This window comes from Seriola aureovittata, chromosome 16 (genome assembly GCF_021018895.1).
Source record: "Seriola aureovittata isolate HTS-2021-v1 ecotype China chromosome 16, ASM2101889v1, whole genome shotgun sequence".
NCBI classification, from domain to species: Eukaryota; Metazoa; Chordata; class Actinopteri; order Carangiformes; family Carangidae; genus Seriola; species Seriola aureovittata.
The window spans coordinates 11,798,885-11,824,275 of record NC_079379.1 but is presented as its reverse complement, the minus strand read 5'-3'; the positions used below and the strand labels follow the sequence as shown (position 1 = coordinate 11,824,275).

Sequence of the window (25,391 nt, the reverse complement as noted above, 5' to 3'; positions counted from 1 at the left end):
GCCAGCTATAGGGGTCCTTTAAGAAGAGCGATACCACTTGGATAGGGTCTACCAAGATACCATACCTAGATGAGAAAAGAGAGAAGAGAAATTATTGATCCCACCTGGCATAATTTAAAAATGGTTATGTTATGTGCAGGTTGGAGGTTAGAGATTGCTGGGGTCAGGTAAAGGTTTAGTGTGGTTATGATAACAATGTTGGACTCTGCAGCTGTGCTGTCCATAACAATAGGATAACTTGAAAAAACAGTGAGGTGATCTCCAGGACTGTCAGCAAAGAAAGTTACTGTTCATACTGTGTTGATAATGCAGTTTTAAAGTTAATATAAAATTTGAGCATTTTTCTTTTTTTAAAGAACCCTTTCTTGGCACGTCTCATTTCATTCTTCTGTCAAGTTGTCCTGCAGAAGAAGAAGGGGGTGGTGGTGAGGTGTGGGATGAGAGGAGGAGGTCAGGAGTGAGCTGTAACAGCGCCTGCTTGTGCATATACACTGCATGCTGTAAGTGTAAGTTATTACAGCATGTGTAGGTGTGTACTCACTTTATAATGTTCTCCAAGAAGAGACGTGCATTACTCAACCCCTGACAGAGAGGACAAAAGAGCCCAAGGGAGACAATGAGTATTAATCACAGTATCAACAAGAATCATACAAAAGAAATATTTAAAAACACTCTAGAGCTTAAGGTTGTTTTGTATCTTGACATTCACTCAATCTTTGTTTAGAAGCTAAAAATGCTGAGCTGTAAATCTGGCTTGTTATTTTCTTTGCACACAGCTCTGCTCATGATTAGTCTGCAGATGTGAAATGTGCTTGTTCATGTTGGAACACACTAGTGCCTTTCATAAACAACAGTGACTTTAGATAACCTACTTAAACAGGTATACACACCTGTTTATTATTATATTATGTATTAAAGTTCAAGGTCCGAGCTCAGCTTTATCTCAGTTATCAGTTATCTGAGCTTTTCTGACATAAAACGAAACACCCACTCAACACACAAAGAGTCAACGCTGCATATGTATAGTATACATACATGGGAGTAAAGATCAGTATGTGAGTTGGAGAGACAGTTAAGATAATGGGGACAGTGAGGGTATGACACATGATAAGGTCACGCTCTAGTGATTATGTGGCATGTTGCACCTCAGCACCACCAGTCAGCCAAGACCCTGTAGCAATGTGGTTTTGAATCCAACTATGTATTTTGTCCCCCAGCACCAACCTTTGCCTCAGTAACCTTCAGCATGGACAAGAGAGCACCATCACCTATAACACGATAAATGGGACAGTGGCTGTGCAGACCATTTATAGAGAGCATTGCAACATCTGATTTTGCAATATCTAACTCTGCAGTTGTGTCTTTTCTCTCATCCCTGTTCACGCAAAGGTCAGTGTTCAGTGTTAGATACAGAGCAACACTCTGGGAGCTGGCAGGAATTCAGCTTCTTGCTCAAAAGACACTTCAGCAGGGGGTAAATTATCTGAACCCAGGCTGCTTGCTTAAGAAACCATTTCTATGACCTGCATGCTTAAGTCATTTTGGGTCAAATCGCAACATCAAAATCTCTAGACGTTTAAGGAAAGTCCACATTCTCCAATGAATTATTTCATAAATGAGAATGCTGGGTTTCTTTTTAATTTGAGTCACATATTCCAGTATCCAACTGGGATATTCATAAGCTGACTTTTTCTTATCTAATTCTCTTTATTATCATTTTTACAATTTCCTAAGTAATAAAAAAGTCATTGCACACAACAAACATCTTTATATCAAAAAATATCCCAGTAATAACACTCAGATGAACTATCTGATAGAGCCAAAGAGTGAATGATCAATCATTTTGCTTCAACGCATAGCAAAGAATACAGCTAACAGGCTGTAGACCACTGACATGCACCCACTGTGTTCTGCACCCGCATAACCACTCAGCCAGTTCTACTCATGATCCAAAAAACGCTGCAGAAATACAAATAAAACTAACCAGCCACTCATTTTCACACTTTTCACCTCAGTTTTAGCAGTGTAGTTTCATGCTCTGGAACAAATTTGCAGCTGACGGCATAAAGTTTTGCTTTGCTTTGCACTGACCTTGTCAGCCTGTGGTCATTTCAGCTATTCACATGGTCTATTTGGCTGCACATCAGAGCAAATGATGATATGAACCAGCTGAAGCATCAGTTATGTGCACCACATCCTGGGATCAACACTGTGTCTTCCAAATATCTTCTCATCTAGGCAAACTGAGCATGGGACAGTATCTTCAAGCACTTATCTTTATTTTTTTTTTATTCAAAAGCACAAATGTAGTAGCATGAATTCTACTCAACACTGATGGATCTGTATTGGAAGGGGGTAACTATGTCTTGGGAGTCATGACACAGGATGAAAATTGTACTGTCTTTTTATGCTTTAAAATTGTGTATTAGTAATATCTGTAAACACTTGGCTTCAACATTCAAGAGTGTAAAGAGGAAGGAAGTAAAATAGCACATCTAAACTCTCATCTTGAGAAACATGCAACCCTGGGGCTGACATTTTGGTCCTCTTTATCAAGGACAAATTACACAACTAAGTAAAATGTTCGCACATACACAAGACTCAGTGGTTCCACGTCACGCTCTTAGAGCCTAATCCTGAAGGCTTCAGCTGTCCCTGGTGACCACAAAGTGGAGGACGTGGTCGTCACAGCAATATTAAACTTTCAAAGCTGGGATTAATTCTGTCAGAGAGCTGCAAAATTAGGCCTGATTTAGAGAAACCCACAAAAATACACTGCAAGCAAACACACACACACACAAAAACATGTACATCAACGTCCACAAGGCGCTCAAATACATTGTACACAAATGCAGGGAAATTTGCATACACACTTGCACTCATGTTCAGGGCTCTATTTATAGTCTGGGTCCATTTCAGTTTCATTAGGATTACATCTAACTGGATATTTGTATCCTCCATGCATATCAAAATACTAACAGAGACTGGATTTTGAGAGGCACTGCAGGGAGTCTCTGGACACACACACACACACACACACACACACACACACACACACACACACACACACAGACACACACAGACACACACAGACACACACACACACACACACACAGACACACACACACACAGACACACACAGACACACACACACACACACACACACACACACACACACACACACACACACACACCACACACACACACACACACACACACGCCAATCAGCCATTGGAACAGGGCAGAAAGTTCATTTCTCTAAAGAAGGCCTTGCTGTCCTTAAGTGACCTTAACTCAGGGGAGACATAATTAACTGTGACACATCTGTGATCAGTAATGCAATGAGACTGTGTGGTTCTGTGTCTAACAGAAGATTAATAATTCACTAATTTAATATCTATTGTAGGATGGTGTTGCCGGGCAGGTTTGGGAATGCAACATGGTGAACATCCTTCCATGTTTTATGACTGTCATGTTGGTATTTGGTTAGGGGCCAGTATTTTAAACAGCCACAGCCAAAGTCAGAATCTCTGACATCTACTGACATCTCATTCATCATGGCAACCACAGTAAATCCTGAAACTGGCCCCCACAGCACCTGTGTCTAAAAGCAGTGTCTAAAAGAGTGGCTGCATATGTGTACAATCTGCGCACACACTGTAGCACAGCCTTTCAGCTGCTAGTTTATCTTTTTGTCATTTAGAGTACTCCTCTCATATCGTCTGATCCTGCTTTCAAGTGATCCCTCTGAGCTTTTACTAGCGATGATTTGTGAGCATGAACTGTCCTGCGTTGAAGGGCTTTTTTCATGGTAATAATTCAAACTGTCCGTGCAAAAAGTTGACTTTTCGAGAGGAAAAGTTAAAACTCCCGAATCAAAATTTTAAACCGAAATGAAAACTGTCACTAATCAACCATTTAATCTTAGTTGTAGCAATGAAATGGCACAGGAAATGAACTAACTGTTGACTTTCTTTGCATGCATATGTGGTTAATCTACTGTGAGGAGAGAAAATAGAGTAAAAAAAGCAACTTATCAGACTCCTCCCAGACAACACCCAGAGGCGCACAACAAATTTTATGCATCGCAGAGAGTCAGCGTTACAGGGCCAAGTCGTATACGATAGGGTAAGATGTATACAAATGCGGGCTGACACTTCTGCTTTTGTTGTTAAAGTGATTGTCAAAAGTATGTAGTACTTATATTGTGTGAGAGACTAAAGTGAGTGAGGTTACAGTGAGGACACAGTTACTCTAATTTCTGACAGTATGTAGTGCAACAGATGTGCTCTCATACAAAAAGGCCAAAGAGAACACTTTGAGGCAACATGAAGAAATCAGAGAAAAAGTCTGAGCACCGTTTGTTCTCTTGTCATGTTTTGATTCAAAATCTTTGAGTCATTTTTAGACTCGTAGACATTCAGATATCAGGAGGGGAAATATTTATCTGGGTCACAGTCTACATCGCTAATTGTACACAGTTTCGGAAGTCAGCGCCCTGTGCATTTTCAGTTCTAAATGCACATGTGGTTTTACTCACCAGCATGACGACACACCAGTTGAGGATTCCTCTGTAGTTGCTGTAACCGCTGGCTGAGCTCAAGAGAGACTCCTGGAAGACGTGACAGCTGCAAGAAAACACGGAGCCAACAATTTTACTGGTTGAGCGCATAATGATGCACTCAGAGATTAAATCATTGTGCAAGCAGGGTCACTCTCAAACCTCAGTTAAGAAACATAGAACTGCACACTGCGTGCATGCTTTGGAAGAGGCAGCATGATTCAAATCTTATACAGTACTGATGATTCATAGTAAGTCAACTTATTATTGGCTTAAAATAGTAAAAAAAAAAATCTTTAAAAAAAATTCACATATTTATACTTTTGTAAAAAACATTTTAGTGGTATCATTTGTACTTCCCTGAATGTCAAGCATGTGGTCATTTTGCAGCCTTTCCAACCAGAATAGCACGCAGCATACCTCCGACAAGGCCAAGCAAATCTACACACGTCTGTGAGACCCAGATTATTATCTCGATCTGCACCGAATTGTACAAAGTCAGATCTTAACACCATAATAAATATGTCATACTATTTACAGTAAGATCAACACATTATTTCCTGAGAAAGTGATTTTAAAAAAAAATCCTGGATCTGACCCTTTGACCGGATCTGCACCAAAATTTAAAGGGTTCTTTCCGGGCCCATACCCCGTCCCTCCACCCAGTTTGGTGCAAATCAATTGAGGACTTTTTGCGAAATCCAGCAGACAGACAGACACGGGAGAAATCATAACTTTCTTGGCAGAGGTATCAAGAAAATTACCAAGCATATGGTTTTATTTAGGACTGTGGCATCAGCAGAGTTTTTAATTTGACAATAAATTAAATCTGAACCCAAGCTGGGAAGAGAAAAAAAAAGCATTACTTCCTTCTTTACATTTCACCTTTGAATGAATGAATCACATGTTTTGTTTCTACAACCGCAAAAGACAAGGGAAAAGTTGTGAAAATTTTGGTTAAAAGGTTCTGTGAAAACAGATTACTCATTACATTAGGCAACAATTTTTACACAATTATACGTCACAAAGAGCCAACAGCAGGGAGAGGAAAGAGAAGGAGAGCAGGGGGCAGAAAGGAAAGACGATATAGTAGGAAGGAGGGAGAATTTGAAAAGCAAGGAGACGGAGGAATAATGGAAAGTCAGCAAAAGTGGAGTTGGAAGGAGCATTTGAGGAAAGAGTTGAGAGGTTCCGCAATGTGGCAAGAGCAGACCAGCAGAAGACCGTGCAGACAGAGAGGTAGGCGCAGTATTGCAAAAGCACATGCCATTGCCGTTTCTCAGCTGTGACACTACACACGTACGTCGGACACCTCATCAGGCTGGCAAGACTAAATACTACAATCATTTCAGCATTCTGGTTGCAGTGTCCCATGAACTTTTCGAAGTCACCCTTTACATTTTTTTTTTTTAAGTCAAGAAACATGGGAATCCCATCAGGCTCTTAAGAGGAAATGCATGTTTTCAAAAGGTAAAGACATCTCTGGAGAAGTGGATGTGTTACCAGAAAATGAATGGTTATGTTTAGGGTAAGGGTCAGGCTTTTGTGTCCTCTCTAATAATGTCTGTTCTCACTCATACCTATTCTCTTGATGTGCAGTGTATCCAAACTTACAGCTACCCCCTCTCTCACAGTGAGTAAAAGGTGTCTTGTCAAGAAAGGCTGCTACATGACACCTGTCTTATATATATGTATATACATACATGTATGTATATAACTGTGAGCTAAAGTGCTCACATTCTTGATTTCATTTATTAAATGTAAATTAGATTAGATTAGATTAGATTTTTTATCAACCATTCATCCACACAGGATCTCTGGAGCTCAGACAGAGTGACCATCAGGTTTCTTAGTCATCTCTCTGTAGGACGACTCCTGGTTGTTCCAATCTTCTTCCATTTAAGAATTATGGAGGCCACTGTGCTCTTGGGAACCTTCAATGCAGCAGATCTTTTTTTGTATCCTTCCCCAGATCTCTGCCTTGACATAGTCCTGTCTCTGAGCTCTGAAGGCAGCTCCTTCCATCTCATGGCTTGGTTTTTGCTCTGATATGCATTGTCAGCGCTGTGAGACTGTATATAGACAGGCGTGTACCTTTCCAAATCATGTCCGATGAATTGAATTGAATTTACCACTTGTAGACTCCAGTCAAGGTGTAGAAACATCTCAAACATGACCCAGAGGAATGGGAGGCACCTGAGCTAAATTTCAAGTGTCATAGCAAAGGGCCTGAATACTCATGTCAATGAGATATTTCAGGTTTTGCTTTGTAATAAATTTACAAAAAATTCTATAATTCTGCTTTCGCTTTGTCATTATGGAGTTGAGTGTAGATTGATAAGGGAAAATGTCTTTTTTATTTTTTTTATTTTAACATAAGGCTGCAACATAACAAAACATGAGAGGAGTGACAGGGTCTGAACGCTTACTGAATGCACTGTACATAGATTCATGAAATCTGGACCACAGTCACCCACCGAAGCTCTTGTGAAATCTTTTATTCATGAAAAGGGACGATTTTACTGCTTTTCCCTCCATCTAGATCAAATCCTACCGGGTACATACCCACTTGTCATGTCTGGACCACATTAACCCAGACTAGCTAAAGACTGTTTAGAAACACAGTGTCTGATTTGTGACACCTGAGAATTGGAAGGTAACTTCAGCGGCGTATTATAATTATTATTTTGATCATTGGTTACCTGAGTCTCTCGTTGATATCTTCCACTGCACTCCTCTGTTTCCTCGGAGTGTTTGTGAGCTGTTGTTGCTGCTGCTGCTGCTGTTGCTGCTGCTGCTGCTGCCGCTGCCCTGACACCCCCGTCTGTCTGTCCATCTTCCCGTTGTTACTTGCATGCCTGTACACCTCCTCTTCTGTTTTGCCTTTAGCGGGATACTGTGGAGGTTTCTCCCCTGCATCGTGCACCTTGCTGCCGTTGGCTTGCTTCACGCTGACCGCTCCGCCACCGCCGGAGATGGTCGTCCTCCTTCGGCGGGTTACGGGCCCTCTCATCTCGGCTCTGTCGCTCATTTCAGTGGCTTCAGTCGTGTAGATGTTTTTTTTTTTTACTTGCCTGCCATTGCTGGTCAAACTGAATCCTATCGCCTCTTTCCGCGTCTCTCTGTAGCTCTAAACAAGCACTTAGCGAACAGTGTCCGGAGTAGTGTCAATGCTGGTACTGAAGAAAGCGCCGCTTCGGCTCAAGGTACACTGACAGTCAGGTTGCCAGGTTTGTGTTTTCAGCTGACATCCCCCTATCGAGCCGAAGTCCCAACCCATTTCCGGATTAGCAACCTCATACTGGAGTTTCATGACCATTTCTTAGTTACAGTAAATGGGCATATTCCATTGTAACATCAAAAAATTTTGGTGTGACAAAGTTACAGAACATACGAGACATAATTTTATTAATCATTATCACAGATCCCATATTCCTTTAACAGGCAAAAGCTGAGGAAAATATACCTGAGCTACTGTATGTTTAGGTACTAATTGTTTATTTTGCTATTTTTAAATGATTAACTAACCTACTTATCACTCATTCATTCACCAACGTAACATTTTTGATATATAGAGAAAGTTTTTTTTAAATATAGATTTTGAGGACTTTTATTTGGTAAATTGCCCCGGGTTTAGCCTCTCAGGCATCATTTCCCTCAACACCAGTCCCATCAATCAATCAATGAGCATCTGATTATGTTGTTTCCTATAATATCAATTCATGGATAGATAGTAGAGTAGTAGGGTCACGATGTTAAGGGGCAAACAACTATGGTCCCCATGAACCATGTCAAACCCACCCTGTCCTATATGCTTTTAAGAAATATTTTTGTAATAGCCTATGTCATTTCCTTCTAAAATCAAATTCAGTCCACTCAGCTTGGAGAAGAATGTCTTTCTCAACTAAAATGTCACATTTGTTTGTCGGGGGTCAGGGTCATAACTGGGGTTTGGATTTACCACCATGAGCAACAGCTTGTATGCTACCAAGCGCTACCTGAGGGGCAAAACTCAGGGCAGCGCAGATTCTTTTGTGTGTCCTAAGATGAACCTTTATCTGACATTCAGGGAACCAAGAAAACCGGTGGCTTTATTTATATGGGCTTAATGTAGTTTTAATGGATGTACAATCACACCGTCAGATCCATTCATTGCACTTAAGCCACTGCATTAAAATAAAATACATTTTCATATAATATATTCCAAGTAGTATTGTGGTTTTCCTTTGTTTGTGTGGATTCTGCCAGTTGTTTTTCCCCATTCTTATGATGATACATTCTAAGAAAAAAGTAAAATAAATAAATAAACAACTAATACACACGATACATGCACTTAAAGGGGCCCAGACTCTTCCATCACAGCCCAAAGACTTTCTAATTCCTCTTACATTAATGTGTAGTGCCTGAAAACAGTAACAGTAACCGCTACACTAACCACATTTCAACCAAGCGTTACCATTTGTTATACATAGCAAAACAAACACTGCCCACAGAACTACAAAACAAAAAAACAACTACAATAAAGTTAGTTTGCGGTGCGAGTCGAAGGAAAACCAATAGTATTCATGCGCGGTGTCACGTGTCATTTCTGACCAATTGCAGCGTAGCAGTGGAATGTCAAGGTAGGTTGCTTCCTGTAGCGAGACAGCTGTGAGAGACGTTGTCGTTGTGCCAGGTATTTTCAGCGTTTTTATCTGTTTAGTGACACATTTTTTTATTTTTTAACTTGCCTATGGCACAACACGCATTCCGTCATTTGGTAGTCAGTTTTTAAAGGGGATGAAAAGGCTCAAGAGGAAGAAACAAAACGCCGGAGTTGGGGTGAATGGGAATGGATCCCTCACAAGAGGTAAGTCAATCACAGACACATTAGCTAAATAGTGTTTAATACGCGTACAGTAAATACAAAATACAGTGTAGTCACACGAACACAGTTCTGTCGTTAAAATCACCCTTTATATCGATTTACGGTGCCTACAGACAGAAAACTGACCGGTCGAGGAGTCAAGTTGAAACGTAAGAGAACTTAATACTATTACTGCAACCTGCTGACACAAACTGTAAGACACCAGTCACAAGTTGTCCACCGATTTCTGACCTACATCTAACCTGCCTGTTGTGGTTTTGTTGAAACGGCTTTTGTGAGAGTAAACTTCAGCCACATATCTACAAGTGGTGCTTGCGTGGCAGCCTGTCAGCCACATTGGACAGTTTGGAAACTTGCAGCTGACAGCCAGGCAGACAAGAGATGGAAATGATCCATTTATTCACTGTGCCAGAAGAGAACTGAGCAGTGGATCTTTGTTTAAGCCATTCAAACACTTAAGATTATACTTTGAATTTCATCCAAACTCTTTGGCCATATTTGTGACTCATTATGATCAGTAGATTCATCGTAATGATATTGTTTGCATGCCAGACAAAAATGGGCTATAAATAATCATTCAGGGATCAATGAACAATTGACAGTGAAAATAATCTCAGTTGCAGTCCTATTTTTGAATTTGTGTGTCTGTGTTTCATTCAGATAATTGCCTCTCTTTATAATCTCAGCATGACCCCCCAATGTCTTTCTTCTCTTTCATCCTTCTCTCCCCACATCTTCCTGTCCCTCTCCACCATCCTTATCCTTTCCTGTTTTCCTCCCACTATCTCCTCTCTGTCTCTCTTTCACCCCTTTAATGTTTCTTTCTCCCTTATCCATCTCTCTGTTCTCTCACTCACCACACTCGCACTCATCTCCTTCACAGAACAAGATTGTGGGAGGAAACAGAAGTTGGCTGAGATCCATCAGGCTTTGATAAGGTTAGAATTATATGATTATTTACAGTCTGCTCTTTATTCTGCCCTGAATGCCATATTTGTTTTCTCATTTAAAACTGCTTTAGTTACACATATTGTGTATTGTATAATTTGGTTTTCTGTTCTTTGACGTTGAATGACTCAGTTACACTTAAGTGTTGATAGATCAAATTTAAGCATGGTGTTATAGTGGTGAAATGCATCTCAAAAAATTATTCCTTTGACACTGGATGTTAAGATTTACGAATTCTCACAGATCAATAACTTTTCCCAAAGAATCATCCCCAAACCATCTGCTTTTAGAATCCCAAAAAGTTATATTTCAGTTATATTTCCATTAGCACCACAGCAACAGGCCACATGGGAATGGCTCTCCCTCTCCCTCTGCTAATCTAACATACTGTTCCGCAATTAAATGGCATGCATTTATCCACAGACAGTGACCTCCATCACTCCCTGCTAAGCTAATTTCACACATGAGGGATACTTGCATGTGCCCAGAGGAATAGCATGGCGATGATCATGAGGACGTGAAATGGCACAAGAATGCAGAACTGAACAAAATTTATGTATTGACGTAATGCACCCAAAGGCTCAGCTAAAACGATTGCACAAAATCAAAACAACAGTTTTCTTTGTCAGTTCACCTTATTATTCATCACGTGGACACGTGTCACGCTGCCATTAGTGCAGGACAGACGCCACAGTGTCAGGAAAATTTAGAGGGATTATAGCAATTGAATCTGACTGTCTTGAGTTTAAGATTGTCATTACTGCATTACAATAAAGAAAATGGCCCTTTATTCCTGAAGTGAATTCACTGATTTTATTTTTTTTGGTGCATGGGCAGACTTTAACTTAATGCATTACACTGAACATTGCCCAATTCTGACTATTCAACGTACAGTGATCCAGTGGACATTGAGACCCTGAGGAGAGCAGCAGCCACTAAAGGAGGACTGCTCACTGATGAACTGAGGAGAAAAGTCTGGCCTAAACTTCTCAACATCAATGTGTATGAGCTACCATATAAACCTGGTTAGTGGTATATTGATGTTAATATTTACTGGTTGTACGCGTATTGTACAATACTACTATTATTGCTGATGCTAATAACAGTTATAATTTCATATTTCTTCTGTTGCAGGTCGAGATGTGAGAGAGAACCACAAGGATTACAACCAGGTACTCCTGGATGTCAGGAGGTCCATGAAGCGGTTCCCTAAAGGTGTGTGTTTGTGTGTGTGTGTTTGTGTGTGTGTCTGTGTGTGTGTGTGTGTGTGTGTGTGTGTGTGTCTGTCTGTGTGTGTCTGTGTGTGTCTGTGTCTCTGTGTTATCTCTAAAGATAGCAGCATAACTCACAGTGCCATTTATTAAACCCTGTACAGCTATATGCAGATATGTGACAAGGATTAATAATTAATGAACTAAAAGCTGCGCCAGGGAAGACTTTTTGTGTCTTTGTGCTGTCAGGCAAAATCATGAAGTTAAGGTATGCCAAAATCACAAAGTTAGGAAAGCAACAGAGAATATTTCTTATAATTGAGAGACAGTCAATTTAATCTAAGTTATAAACTTTTCTGCCCAGAGGAAGCAACAAATGAAAAATGCTCAGAAAAGCTAACTAAAAATGAAAAACCCAGCAGGGAACGAGAGAAAGCTCATCACATTAGATTCTTAATTTTGCTGATCTCTGTCTGTATACTAAGCTCCTCAACAAATCTTAAGATGCAGAATATATTGCAGAATATATTGATGATGAATATTTATGCACATGTTGTATAAAACAAAGTCATGTTTTATACCACAACTGTAAAAAACATGGGTTATAAGCAGCCACACTGGGATCAATAATCCATGTTCACCTCTTCACAATGGTGATAAACACAGACATTTCCCAGGTTTATGTTTGGATGTGTTGTTTTTGCTACATGCAGATTGTGAATGGGATAATACTGTAATGTAAAAGTTACATAGTGCATTTCAATGAAGCTCTTCACCTTGTCCTAGTGGCTGCTCAGGCCTTTATCAAAGTGTGTGTGAGAGAACCCACGGCTGTCTCCATGTTTAACAGCATTGCGTGTGGTTGAATGTGCTGATCCTCTCTCTCAGGTATGCCAGCCACAGAGAGAGCCGTGCTGCAGGAGCAGCTGATTAACATCATACTGGAGGTTTTGAAACACAACCCTCAGCTCCATTACTACCAGGGCTACCATGATGTGGCTGTCACTCTGCTGCTGGTAGTTGGGGAGCGAATGGCCATCGCCATGTTGGACACACTATCCAATTATCACCTCAGGTTGTATATTTCTCCTAATATATCGACTGATCTGACTGATTTCATGTTATTCTTTTAATCAGCTCAATTAAACCCAAAGTTTTTTGGTCGTGTTCCAAATGATTTAGCAGTAATATTTATATAACTTCTGTCTGTCTTCTCTGTCTGCAGGGATTTTATGGATCCTACCATGGACAGCACTAAACACATTTTAAACTACCTGATGCCTATACTGGAACAAGTCGATACAGAGTTACATGACTTCATGATCAGGTACACACTTTTAGTTGTTTGTTAAACAGTTTTTAATGGCAACCAGTTTTTGTTCTTGTCAAGTTAATTGTAAGTCACTTGGACAAACCTGTGCCAAATGAAAGTAATGCAATGTAAGTAATCACCACTAGAGGGAACCAAAGTGTTGACTTTCACCTGAGACAAAGTGCTGAGTGTTTTTGCAAAAATTGAAAAATGCATCCATCTCATTGGGGAGTTCTGGTGTCAGATGGTCCAACAGCTGTTTCAGAGGCCTTTGAGTCCCATCAAGGTGTGCGCCATCACCTTTATTTGTGATGTCCTACACTGTAATTAGCCAAAATGATACATGATCCATTTGCAGGGCATTGAAACAACAGAGACATAAAATCATTTTAAGATACAGCCAGTTACTGCAGGTTAATGTTGGGCTGTGTAGTGAGGTCTGGGTTTGGAATTGTTGCAAATCAATGAATTGCCCTCTAAGGTATTTTAATGCGTGTGCTTGTGTGTTGGTGTGTGCAAGTGTGTGTACGCCTGCATCCACAGTACCTTTGCTGTCTTGTTGCCTGTTCATAATTGATGCTGTGCTGGCAACCTTCATATTCGCAATCTACCCGTCGACTCGCATACAAGCTCACACAAACACAAAAAAAACAAGACACTGCACTCGCAGAAAAACGGCAGGATAAACAACAGCGCACTTCAAAGCTCGAAACGTTCTTTTTAGTGCACAGTTCCTCTTCCCCTTACCTTCCTTCTTATCTCTGCCTCTTTTATTCTCCCCCCTTCATCCTGCTGTTTCTTTGTTTTCTCCCTCTTCCACTACATTTTATCTCTCCGTCCCTCCCATCACACATGCTCCTTGCCCTTTGCTCCTTCTCTTTACCCCTCCCCCTGTCCATCACTCACACAGACATATTTTTACTTGTCACTCCCTTCCCCTCCTCCTCCGTGAATGTTCCTATCTAATATTTATCAACAACCTCTCAGTCTCCAATTTGCTAGAGACTCTGTCTAAAATAACTATCTGTTTATGTAACCACGCAACTGAAAGGAGGGTTATAAACAGTATGGGAAGGTGAAGAAAATGTATTTTGGCAAGTACTTTAGAAGTTGGTGGGATATTGACACAATATTGTAGCCCCAGTGTTTCATGACGCTGGGATTAAGCCAAACTATAAAAGGGAATGAGAATCATCTTGAGCTCTGTCTTGAACTTGAGTGTGTGTGACAAATTAATATGAATCCAGGGTGTTTTTCTTTTTTAGCTTTGTAGTTTTGTGAAGTGGCCACATGATGATGATAACGGGTGGTTGTACATGGAGAGAGCTTGTGAACTGTGACGTTGGATGCGAATGTCCTCTTTGACCTTTCTCTGGTTGTCCATCATCGGATTGATAACTTTGACCTGCTTCTAGTTTAAAAAAAAAAAAATGAATAGGAATGTTGTGATATTTGGTTAAGGATCATATTTTTAAGGATCATACTGGTGGTTTTTCACATTTTATCCAATTCATTATAAATTACTTCATATCACTGCTTTTCTAAGTGCACCAGTAGATTTAAGAAAAATTACTGCCTTCCAATCAACCATTGGTTTTCACTAATTTCACTCCAGTATGAAATCCTTGCTTGCAGAGAATTTCTCCCTCTGGTGGGTCACCTGTGTCAAGCAAGTTTTGAGTTCATTTCTTGCCAATGAGGCCACTGGCTGCCTGGAAGATAGGAAATCAAGTGTAGTGTGCCCATTTATAGCTGTATGATTTTTATTGCCACTTTTATGTATTTATTTTCTGTTTTCTGTTTTCTGTTATTACTTTTCAGCTCAATGCCAATACTATCGTGGCCAGAACACACTTAAAGGGACTTTTTATATTTTTCATGAGGCTTTTGGGCTTAAATAAAGGGTGGAAAAAATGAAAATAAAAAGGCAAGATATAAAAGCAACATAACACAATTTTTAAAAAACACATAAAAAAAGAAAATAATGAGATAAATGAAAGATAAAAAATCTTTGAGAAAAAAAAAGCTTTGAAAACATATCAGACTATTGGCATTAGTTGCCTAGTTGTTCTTTTTGTTTGTTTGTGTTGACCTCACTTTATATATTTGGCTTTTCTTTTAGAGCGGAGGTGGGAACCATCTTTGCGTTGTCCTGGCTCATCACATGGTACGGCCACGTCCTGTCAGAGTTCAGACACACCCTCAGACTCTACGACTTCTTCCTGGCTTCACATCCACTGATGCCCATCTACCTTGCTGCCACGGTGAGAGGATGGTGAAGCTGACAGGAAACACGAGCAAGAGGCTGTGACTTACTTTTGCCTGTAATCCAGGATGCTCACACATGAATACATGCTGCTACACACACACACACACACACACACACACACACACACACACACACACACACACACGCACAGACAGTGAGGCAGAGCACTGTGAAGTCACTGGACTAGTTAATTAGATACCTCCTAATGAACAGAGGCAAGAGAGGGAAAGATGGGTACAGAGAAAAGAGGGGACAGAGGGAGAGATACAAAGGAGAAGGAGAGGATAAAGGATGAGGGCTGCGTCAGGAAACAGAGTGACGAGGAAAGCTGACTGATGTTTGACGGAGAAGGTTGGAGAGAAACAGATTAAAAAGGAGAAGCATTTTTTTTTTTTGTGTCTCTGACTTTTTTCAGTTGTTCTACTCTGGAGTTGCCTCTTCAGTCCTCTGGCTGCTTCCACAATCACTGCTTGGCACAAATGTTTCCTGCTGGAACATGTATGTGTCTGTGAAGAGGCCTTTTTTAACTGAAGGGTTTTGTGCACATTTATTATTGTGTACAATTGTGCACATTTTGCTGGTCTGCACTGTGTGTGTGTGTGTGTGTGTGTGTGTGTGTGTGTGTGTGTGTGTGTGTGTGTGTGTGTAGGGGCTGGGCAGAGGGAGAGCTCTGTTTGAAGTGTGTGAAACAACAAAGCAGAATGTAGTTCATGTTTCCTCCAAGGCTGAGTACAACGCACAGCATGGGGGGGGGGTTAACTCTTCAACTGCCTGTTTCACTTCTGTGCGCTCACAAAAAGAACTGAAAGCAGCTAAAGTACAATATGTAGAAACTAATTCACATTTTACCACAGTGATAAACTTTGAACCCCTCCTTCTCCCCTCCTCAGATTGTGTTGCACAGAGAGAAGGACGTGAAGCAGACAGAGTGTGACATGGCCATGGTCCACCACCTCCTCTCCCGCATCCCTCAGGACCTCCCATATGAACTTCTGATCGCTCAGTCCCAGGACCTGTTCAACCAGTACCCTCCATCATTACTGGCCAAGCGGGCAGCACTGCAGTCTCGCAAGAGGTGAGGAGACAAAAATTGAAATGAAAATGATGAATCATAATGGTACTACTACTGAGTAAACACAATGGGCACCATGCAGTGACTCCAGGCTTAAAAACAGTGCAACGAAGGGGGTTAAATGAACAATTAAATATTCAGTTTCAATGTCTTTTTTTTCTTATTGCTGACACAGTGTGAGTTCATATTAGCTGAATGAGATTAAAATTTAGTACCTGTATGTGAGAGAAAACTGAGATAGACGGTTTACTTGTTGTAAAAAAAAAAAAAAAAAAAAAAAAAGATTATAAAGCTCTTTAGGACATATTTGTGATTTTGGCTGTATAAATAAGCAGTCAGCTTCACGTCAAACAACCCAAGCAAGTGGACAAAACGCAACATGCATTTTCAGCATTTTTTTTCCATCTGCATGGCATTTTTGCTTTCATAGTTTCCTGAGCAACTGCCATGCCTCCAGCGCTCCAACTACGACTATGAATCTGCCAGTTGGCTAATCGATTAACCGATTGATCTATAAAATGCCAGAATACCCCAGAGCCCAAGTCGATGTCTTCATATTACCTGACCAACAATCCAAAATCCAAATATATTGAATCCACAAGAATAAGAAACAGAGAATAGCAGCAAATATTTACATTTGAGAAGCTGGAGGCGGAGAACACTTTTGCTTGATAATTGACTTTTGACAATTAATCAATTATCAAAATTGTCATTTATAAGTGTTCTGCCAGTCAACTAATCAATTATTTGAATAATTGCTCCAGCGGTTTCACTTATTTGTGCTCAATAATTTCATCAGATCACGTCTGGCTATAGGTGGTGTGATGTAATTCCCTTAGTTACCAAGAGGAGGTGCTAGAAAAACACATCAAGATTCAGTGGTGCTGCTGACACATACAGGCCATTTTGTGTGTGTGTGTGTGTGGTGTGTGTGTGTGTGTGTGTGTGTGTGTGTGTGTGTGTGTGTGTGTGTGTGCGTGCGTATGTGTGTGTGCGCGCGCGTGTGTGCGTGTGTGTGTGTGTGTGTGTGTGTGCGACCATGTATTTTGAATCACTGAGGAGGAAACCAGACACACAGCTACATTCTCTCTCTGTGTATCCACTATCTCTCTCTCTCCCTGTCAGTGACCTTCAGCATTACCTACAGTCATTGTTCAGGGCAGGAAGTGACATCACTGACATGAGGCCTTGACTGACTGATACTGATGTCCCATAATGCACAGCTTCCTATACACAAGAACTACTGAGTTAGCAGTTTTCTCAAATCGTCAATAACTCTCTGCCTTATCTGTCTCCATCCATCCATCCATTCATCCATCCATCCCTCCCTCCACCCCTCCATCCCCCCATTCCTACTGTTCATGCTTCACCTCAGACCTGACTCTTTTTCATCCTTTTCTTCCTCTTTTTTCTTTCTCCAGTTTGTCCATCAGCACCTTCCAGGCGTTTCAGCTCTCCACCCTCCACCAGAGGCCAGACTCTGTTCTTCAACGCCTCACCAAGGCCCAGGGCTCCACCACCTCCAGACAAGGTAAAAATAGTAACTGTAATCTTATTACTGGCTCTGAAGAAAGACTCCACACATACAGACCGTACAGGCGCCTCTGTAGATGAGTGAAGAAATTGTGAATTCTTGTTGGATGCTCTTTGAGGTTCGGGAAAAGATGAATATCGACTGTGAGATCTTAAGAACAAACATTTCTACCCAACCAAAATCGTTTGATGGATCCACAGTTCTTCACTTTTTTTTTGTGCTCTACATGGGAGCACAATTCTTCAAAACAAGGCAACAGTAAATATGTCATCCCCCACAAACGCTGCCCCCCTTTGGGCCAATCAATAACAAGTAAACAAATGTTGTAGCACCCCCATCAGACCAATCAAGTGCAAATTTAAATGTGCCAGAACAGAACAAAGAGATGCATTATTCCCGTAGGTTTTGTGAAAATCCGATCAGCGGCGTCTGACATATTGTCTGTGATGTACAGGCAATCAAAAACATGTTCTAGCATTCCCCTCAGGCCAAACAGTGTATTATTAAAATTAATGCACATCATTCCCAGCAGTTTCATCAAAATTCAATTAGCAGCATCCGAGACAAAACTCATAATGGACAGACAGAGGGCCGATCTATAGCACCTCCTGATTTCACTTTGGCACACAGTGAATTGGAGTCAGCAAGCCCCAGAGATAAGCTGGCGTGTAAATCTTAAACCAGAGATAAATATTGACTGACTAGTGGACTTTAAAAAGATAATCCTTGAGATTTCCATATTAAACCCCATTTCAGATGGTTTGCATCTTTTCAGCAGTAGCTGCTCAGTGTATGTGTGTAATGTAGTATAGTAGTATTTATTGAGTGTGAAAGTTCGTTCTTGAGCTTGGGAATAATAGTTTGACAGTTTGCTGATGAAAGCTCTGAGATGCAGTCAAAATATCTGGAAAACAAATGAATCTTTAGTTAAGACTGTTTTGGCAAAGTACATCTTATTGTTACTGGCAGATAGTCCTTCTTTCCTGTGTTTGATTCAAGTTGCATATACTCAAACCGGATTCAACCGGATTCAACTGATGCATGCACACACTTCGGTGATGCAGACAAACGCTTTCACATATTGTTAAGGACAACATTTGAACATGAGTTCAGTATTACTGTGTCAGGTAGCCTTATAGACTTAACATTAGAGAGCAACTCTGAAGCAGCTGAAAATCTTTTTGACCTCCAGTAGTTCCAACCTCTCACCTTGCAGGAGTGATGTTGAGGTGTTCTCCAAGGTGTGTCAGCACACTGTGACGTCAGAGGTAGATGTGGCTACAGGTCCAACGTAGCATTCCTCTCACAGCACTTCTAGCTCTTCTGTCAGAAATGCAAAACACTTGAAACCTTCAACCATAGAGGGCAGTGAAATGCTGCCTTTCAACCTGGTATTCAGTTACTATTTAAAGCAACATGAACTGATGAAGACTCTCAGCCGGCGGTTTGTTTGGCTGGGCTGTAAACAGATACACAAGCTCTTCTTCTGGTGCTTTATTGACAGAGTAATTTAAGATGTTTTTTCTGTGCTCAGTGTCATAATTTCCTGTTGGGTTTCACCAAATGAAACAGGGCTGAAAACTTAAGGACTGTACACTTATTTGGTCTGCCTAGCTTAAACCAAAGTAGTCTAATACAACAGCTCTGCAATTAATCCAGTTTCCATAAAGATTGTAATATTCAGTTATAAGTTAAACTGTTGTAGAGAGCTGTTGATGTAACTGTGTGATCATTCTGTCATGTATTTGTTTATACTTAGAGGTGTCTTTAATATTTAATCTACCCTCACTGATACAACTTGTTAACACATGTTGAATTGGCATCCCTCTAAAACTCTCAACAACAACTGAACATTGATGAACCTTCATGAAGACAGGATTTATTGCAGGACTGCTGTATTAGGCTACTTTAGTTTTAGCTAGATGTGCTCATTAAACCGGCTGCCGAGACGTTAAGACATTAACCATTTGGCCTTCAAGTTAATAAAACTGAGAGTGCTGCTGTTATTAAGCAGTGTTCATGGGTCCGGATTGGTTGTTTTATACTTGATTGATTGTGATATTTTGTTTGACATTCCTTGAACCTCTTTTGGTTTTCAATCCCACTAACAAAATGCAGCTTGATGCTCCTTTGGTTCAACTTTGAGCATTATAAAACATCTTGACCGGTCTGTGTGTCTGCTCCTCGCTGTCTGACCCCTCCTCCTCGTTTTGTGCTCGTAGCCTCTCAACACTCAGGCCTGGAAGCAGCTTTGCCCCGGGACCGAGGCCAGCTGTGGGGGAAGGGGAACAGGATGGTGAAGATGGCAGTGTGGGGGCTGTCTGCTACACTCGGGGCGGCTGTGTTCGCTGTGGCTCAGACAGCCATGGACTGGGGACCCGAGGTGTTACTACAACTGTTCTGATGTGGCGGTGGGGATAGAGACTGTTGCACACACACACACACACACACACACACACACACACACACACACACACACACACACACACACACACACTGATACACGGTGACAGCAGACACACATCTGCTCTTTTGACGGATGAACAATATACAAACATACATACACAAACACAGACTTTGAAGACTTGAAGCTCGTCTTGTGCTCGGCGGGCGAGGTAGAGAGAAGCAGGAGGTCAGTTATCTTGGTGCCAAACAGGTTGTTGCTACTCAACCACAATGAACATATGTTAACCACTAGTCAGCCTCAGGATACATGTGCATGTGTGTGAGAGGGTGTATGTGTGTTACATGTTTGTGAGCATGTAAGCCAGACCTCATACCACATGTCAGCATGGGTGAATGACGGGCCTTTTGGGCACAGGCCCAGGGACCTAGGTGGTAAACAGGCTCCAGGGTCAGCGCCTCTGTCCGAAGTGATGGAAAATCAAGCAAACAACCACAAAAAACTTTGGAGAGGAAGGAGTAGAACTACAAAATCAAACAAAATAACTACAGATAGATGCAAAAAAAACAAAAAGTGAGGCAAAATGTCTACAAGACAAAAAAAAACAACCACAAGAAACCCAAAAAGTCATTAAATGACCACAAAGATACAAAATGACAACAAAGGGATGCAATAGAACTGCAAAGAAACACAACTTAAAGACACAAACATGTATAACAACTACAAAGAGAAACAAAACAACTACTAAAAGACACTAAATGACTATAAAAGATGCTAAATAACCTCAAAGACACAAAACACCCTCAAAGAGATGCAAAATGACCGCAAAGAGCCACGTTGTGATAGGGAGCCTGTTGTCTCATAATCCGTCCGTGCATGTGAGACACTGGCACATCTTGCTCCTTCAGGCTGTTGCTCACATGCCACCATTGTTGTACCGTTTCAGACGTGTCGCCGTATATTTCCTGTTAGCTGATTATTTTTGCTGATAACTCATTTTTTAGACCATCACGCTTGACTTGGATTTCTGTTGAAAGTGTTATTGTGCGCTTGTTGGATCAGCAGCCATCGCTGAGAGCCAATAGTGCCTGTAGCCAGCACGATGACACATGAATGCAAATTATTAAAGAGCAGCGTTTTCCGCTGAAAGCTTCCAGTTATAAGCAAAGAAGGAGAGCGGGAGAGAAAGAGGTAGTGATGGAGGGAGAGTTTTGGCCTGTGAGTCATTTATTAGTTGCTTTGCTCCGCATGCCAGTGACTTACATTAACAGTAGCGTTTGACACACAAAACAAACTGTTGTTGCACCTAAAATGGGAACTTCACACACAGTTAGCATGCAGCACCAAATACAAGCAGTGGGCCTTTTGCAGGAGGTATTGAAATACATATTTTTTAATGTTATTTTTATATTTTCTGTAGCGGTTTTCTAGCTGTCTCTCCCATTACTGCTGAAAGAATATGGGGAAGACACCAGTACTTTTACATTCTTAAAATATTTAGCAGGTTTGCGCCAACATCCACCCTGAACAGCCGTCAACAGAGCTACAGTACATGGACTCAGTTCTTCTTCAACATCATATTTCTCTTCAAAAATTTACCACTGTGCTTTAAAATTATTTTATGGCCACAATATGAGGATAGTTTGTGTGTTATAATTTTAATATATTATGTGACAGAAAGACTTGTATTTTTTTTTTTTTTTTTTTTTTATTAGTTTGAAGAAGTTAACTATGTGCATCTCCTGAAAAGGCATCACAACCACTGTAGATATTGTTGGACCAAACGCAATCACAGAGTTTCATAACCTGAAAAGTGAATATTAATAATACAGGCTTTTTCCACCTGAGGTACATACGCATCTACAGAGCAGGGGGGTTTCTCCAAACAGCAATGCACGCTCTGGTTGTCGACTTATGATCTGAAATATTTATCAGCTTTTACTAGCAACGCAGCCAAACTGCTGCATCCATTAACACAACTTCACTGGAGTCACAACACTCTCCTTCCTGCACGTCCTCTGTTATCAGATATAACTGTCACATCTTCACACAGCCGGATGTACAGTCTGCCCTGTTGATTTTAGTGACCACTGAACAAATGAATTCAACTGGTACGTAGTCTGTTGTGTATAAAATTACAGTATACAGAAGAGCAGTAGATCAAAAGCAAACAACAGAAGAAAGTGACAAGAATTTGCAAGAATTTTTATCAAGTTTGGTGAATTTAATTTTATGAATCTAGAGAGCTCTTTGAGGAGGATTGCAGAGCTGAGTAGTTAACAAGCCTGTCAATCAGACTGTCAGGAGTAGCTTGAGGGACTGTCAAATTTGTATGAAGTTGATTGGTGATAATCAGACAGTCATTTCATTAGACAGTCAATAAATCAATCAATGGCCTGAAACTCAGGTGGTCGACTGGCCTGTAAAACGGTTGGCCAGTAAAAGTAAAGTGAAGAATTCAACATCCAGTTAATGAACTCGGCTACAGTCTAACAAGCTGTACACCACATTAAACACGTGTGTGTCTGTGCACTGTGATTAAATGCTGTGTGTGTGTGTGTGTGTGTGTGTGTGTGTGTGTGTGTGTGTGTGTGTGTGTGTGTGTGTGTGTGTGTGTGTGTGTGTGTGTGTGTGTGAGAGTGTGTGAGAGAGAGAGGGAGAGAAATGGAACAGTTAGCTTTAGTCAGCTCTCTTGTTTTCTTTATTTGCTTTCTGGGCATCTTCAGTGTTTTTATTTATTAATTGTTTTGGTGCTTTATTAACTGTCGAAAGTCAAATTATTTATTTCACGAGCAACAATCTGATTGCTATTTATTTGATGGGTAAATATTAATTGGAAATAAATGAATGTTTAATTGAAATAGCTGCATACAGATTAGTATGCTTTGTAATTATCAGAAATCTGAGGGTTTATATAACGGTGATCCAGTTATTTTGCACACAGAGTATCAGTATCTGGACAGTCATTCAGAATCAGGCAAGAAGTTGAAGAAATAGTTTTCTGGGAAATACAATTATTTACTCTCTTGCAGAAAATTAGACGAGAAGATTGATACGACTATTGAAGGCAAATTTCCCACACGTTTAAATGTTTGGTTAATGTGCAAGTGGATTAAATAATACACAAATTACTTTGTAAAGGGAACATTTATTGTTTTATGGTGCATGGTTGGCAGTGATTTGTTCCCTGCTCTGTTACACAAACAGCTCATTCTGCAGTGAAGTTAATTCTGTCACCACTGTGCATTTATGACGCTTAGTTACAGGTGATTCATATAAACCGCTTTATTAATTAGAAGGCATTTTTGCATGGTTTTTGTTTACACTTGATTGTCTGCCTATTCATAAATGTGCAGGGAAAAACCCTTTGACCAGGGTCTGTGATCTTCAAACATAAGTCTAGATGCTACTGTGCAGTTGTATCTGTGCCATGTATTCTTACACATAAACATACACACACACTCATACGGGGAGAGATGGGTGGTGGTGGTGCCAGATCCTAATGAGGATTAATTCCTGCCGCTGGCTCTTGGCGTGCTTAAGACACTTTCTCCTTGTTTTGTTTTTTTTCTCACATTCGCACTCAAACACCTACACCCACACCTGCACTAGCCTCAGTCTGGCAGATGCCTCAGATGAAAAATGATTGAAGCATTGGTTTCAGTGAAACCAGTACAAAATGTAAATGTTGTTGCAGGTATTGATTGCATTTCCAAAGCTGGCTCAAAAATATTTTTTTGCAAGTTTCAGGGCCATAAAATCAATTAAACGCACTGTGTAAACTTTAGAGGAAGAAAACACAGTAAATAGATAATATATCATTTCATTGTTTTTAGCATTTTATTATCTGGTTTCTCTCACTACATATCAGCTCACATCTGCAAAGATTTTGAGGCTGTTTTGCACTCCACCCACTAATCACAAAATCCTTTAGATAATTAAATGCAGTTTTAGCAATTTGACCAGATCTGATCAGTTTTTAAGTTGATTTTGAAATGAGAGATGCATCTTTTGAAACAGAAATTTGCAGCTGTTTAATCAAAATGTGAAACTTCCAGGAGTTATTTAAAGAGTTGACCTCTCATTTGAAGTGTGTGTAATTTATTCCACGGGTTTAATAAAAGTGATCGGAGAACATTAAAAATTCCTGGATTTCATGCCAAATTATGAATTCACTGTGGTGTGATGAAGAGCCTGATGTTGAACTCCCAGTGAGCTTGTGTTGAGCCTCTGATGACGCTGTGTTCTTCCCTCAGGTCCAGAATTTCCCAAAAGACTTTATCACACCAAATGCTTTTTACAGAAGCAGGTGCAAATTCAAGCCTGTAGTCATGTGTGTATTTCTGTGGGCATTTTAGCGCATGTTTCTCATAATGGTTACGAAGAGATACACACTGTATCTTTGAACATATCAGGTTCTTTGCACCTTGTACTTGTTGTATTGAAATGTGTGTTTGGCCTATAGATGAAGCCTCTTTCTGTCTATGAAGTAGAACCGTGAATAAAACGACAAAGAAAACACTCCTGGCTACAGTGTGAAAGTTAATTTTTTACATTGAAAACAGTAGCTTGACAAAAAAAAAAAAATCTTCTAATCTTCTTCTTCTAATATGACTCTATTACTTTTACTGTTTTAATGATGGTGACAATTTTTAACTTAGAACAAACAGCTACTTGGATTGGAAACTGGGGCGATGTTATCAATTTAGGAGATTGTCCAACTCTTGCTATGCTTTGGATAACAGTAGCTAGAATATTCAGATACAAACTCGCGATCTGAAGAATCCAACAGCTGTTAGCAGGTTTGTGCAGTTTTACAGAAGAAGAAGAAGAGGAAAATAGGATCTCCCGTCCCCCTTCCTTTGTGTGTGTGTGTGTTTGTACTGTACAGCTGTTGTCTTTTCATAGGCTCTGTTAAACTGGCCTCCTTGGAGAAATGAGGTCAGAAATGTGTTTGTGTGTGTGTGTGTGTGTGTGTGGAGGAGGACAGGGCTGCGCATCTGTCCATCTGACCCCCAGGGAGACGACAAGAGTTAGAGAGCAAATCACAGACATGAGGTGAGGCAGAAAGGCAATGGTTAAAGAGGAGCGAGGGATGAGAAGGAGGAAAGATTAATACTGTAGAAAAAGACATCTGGTGGACGTGTTCGAGGTAGCTGTGGTCTTTGAGAACGTGTGTTTAAAAGCCGTCCCTTGAGGATTTCTAATGAGCT

The 25,391-nt window shown here is 40.5% G+C and overlaps 2 protein-coding genes across 2 annotated transcripts in view; one reads left to right on the top strand and one right to left on the bottom strand.

Annotated features, from left to right (window-relative positions):
- Positions 1 to 7,777, bottom strand: part of dgat1a (diacylglycerol O-acyltransferase 1a) — a 15,873-nt gene extending 8,096 nt beyond the window's left edge. Inside the window, exons 1-4 of the mRNA XM_056399582.1 lie at positions 7,264 to 7,777; positions 4,541 to 4,628; positions 542 to 582; positions 1 to 65 (exon numbers count right to left, since the gene is read on the bottom strand). The exon at positions 1 to 65 is cut by the window's left edge and continues 21 nt beyond it. Coding sequence (XP_056255557.1) covers positions 1 to 65; positions 542 to 582; positions 4,541 to 4,628; positions 7,264 to 7,592 — 523 coding nt within the window. The 5' untranslated portion in view covers positions 7,593 to 7,777. The remainder of the gene's footprint in view (positions 66 to 541; positions 583 to 4,540; positions 4,629 to 7,263) is intronic.
- Positions 7,778 to 9,196: 1,419 nt separating this feature from the next.
- zgc:63863 (uncharacterized protein LOC393372 homolog) lies at positions 9,197 to 24,699 on the top strand. The gene is made up of 10 exons (XM_056399914.1): positions 9,197 to 9,410; positions 10,312 to 10,366; positions 11,271 to 11,401; positions 11,511 to 11,591; positions 12,476 to 12,662; positions 12,813 to 12,914; positions 15,022 to 15,163; positions 16,059 to 16,243; positions 17,662 to 17,771; positions 19,997 to 24,699. The coding sequence occupies exons 1-10, from the start codon at positions 9,341 to 9,343 to the stop codon at positions 20,176 to 20,178; spliced, it is 1,245 nt and encodes a 414-aa protein (XP_056255889.1). The 5' UTR covers positions 9,197 to 9,340; the 3' UTR covers positions 20,179 to 24,699.
- Positions 24,700 to 25,391: the final 692 nt, after the last annotated feature.

Bases quoted from the DNA above. Each gene is read 5' to 3' on its own strand.
- zgc:63863 (XM_056399914.1), top strand. From the start codon at position 9,341: ATGAAAAGGCTCAAGAGGAAGAAACAAAACGCCGGAGTTGGGGTGAAT. The intron at 12,915-15,021 runs GTACACACTTTT...CTTTTCTTTTAG, and splicing joins TTACATGACTTCATGATCAG to AGCGGAGGTGGGAACCATCT. The intron at 15,164-16,058 runs GTGAGAGGATGG...TCCCCTCCTCAG, and splicing joins CCATCTACCTTGCTGCCACG to ATTGTGTTGCACAGAGAGAA.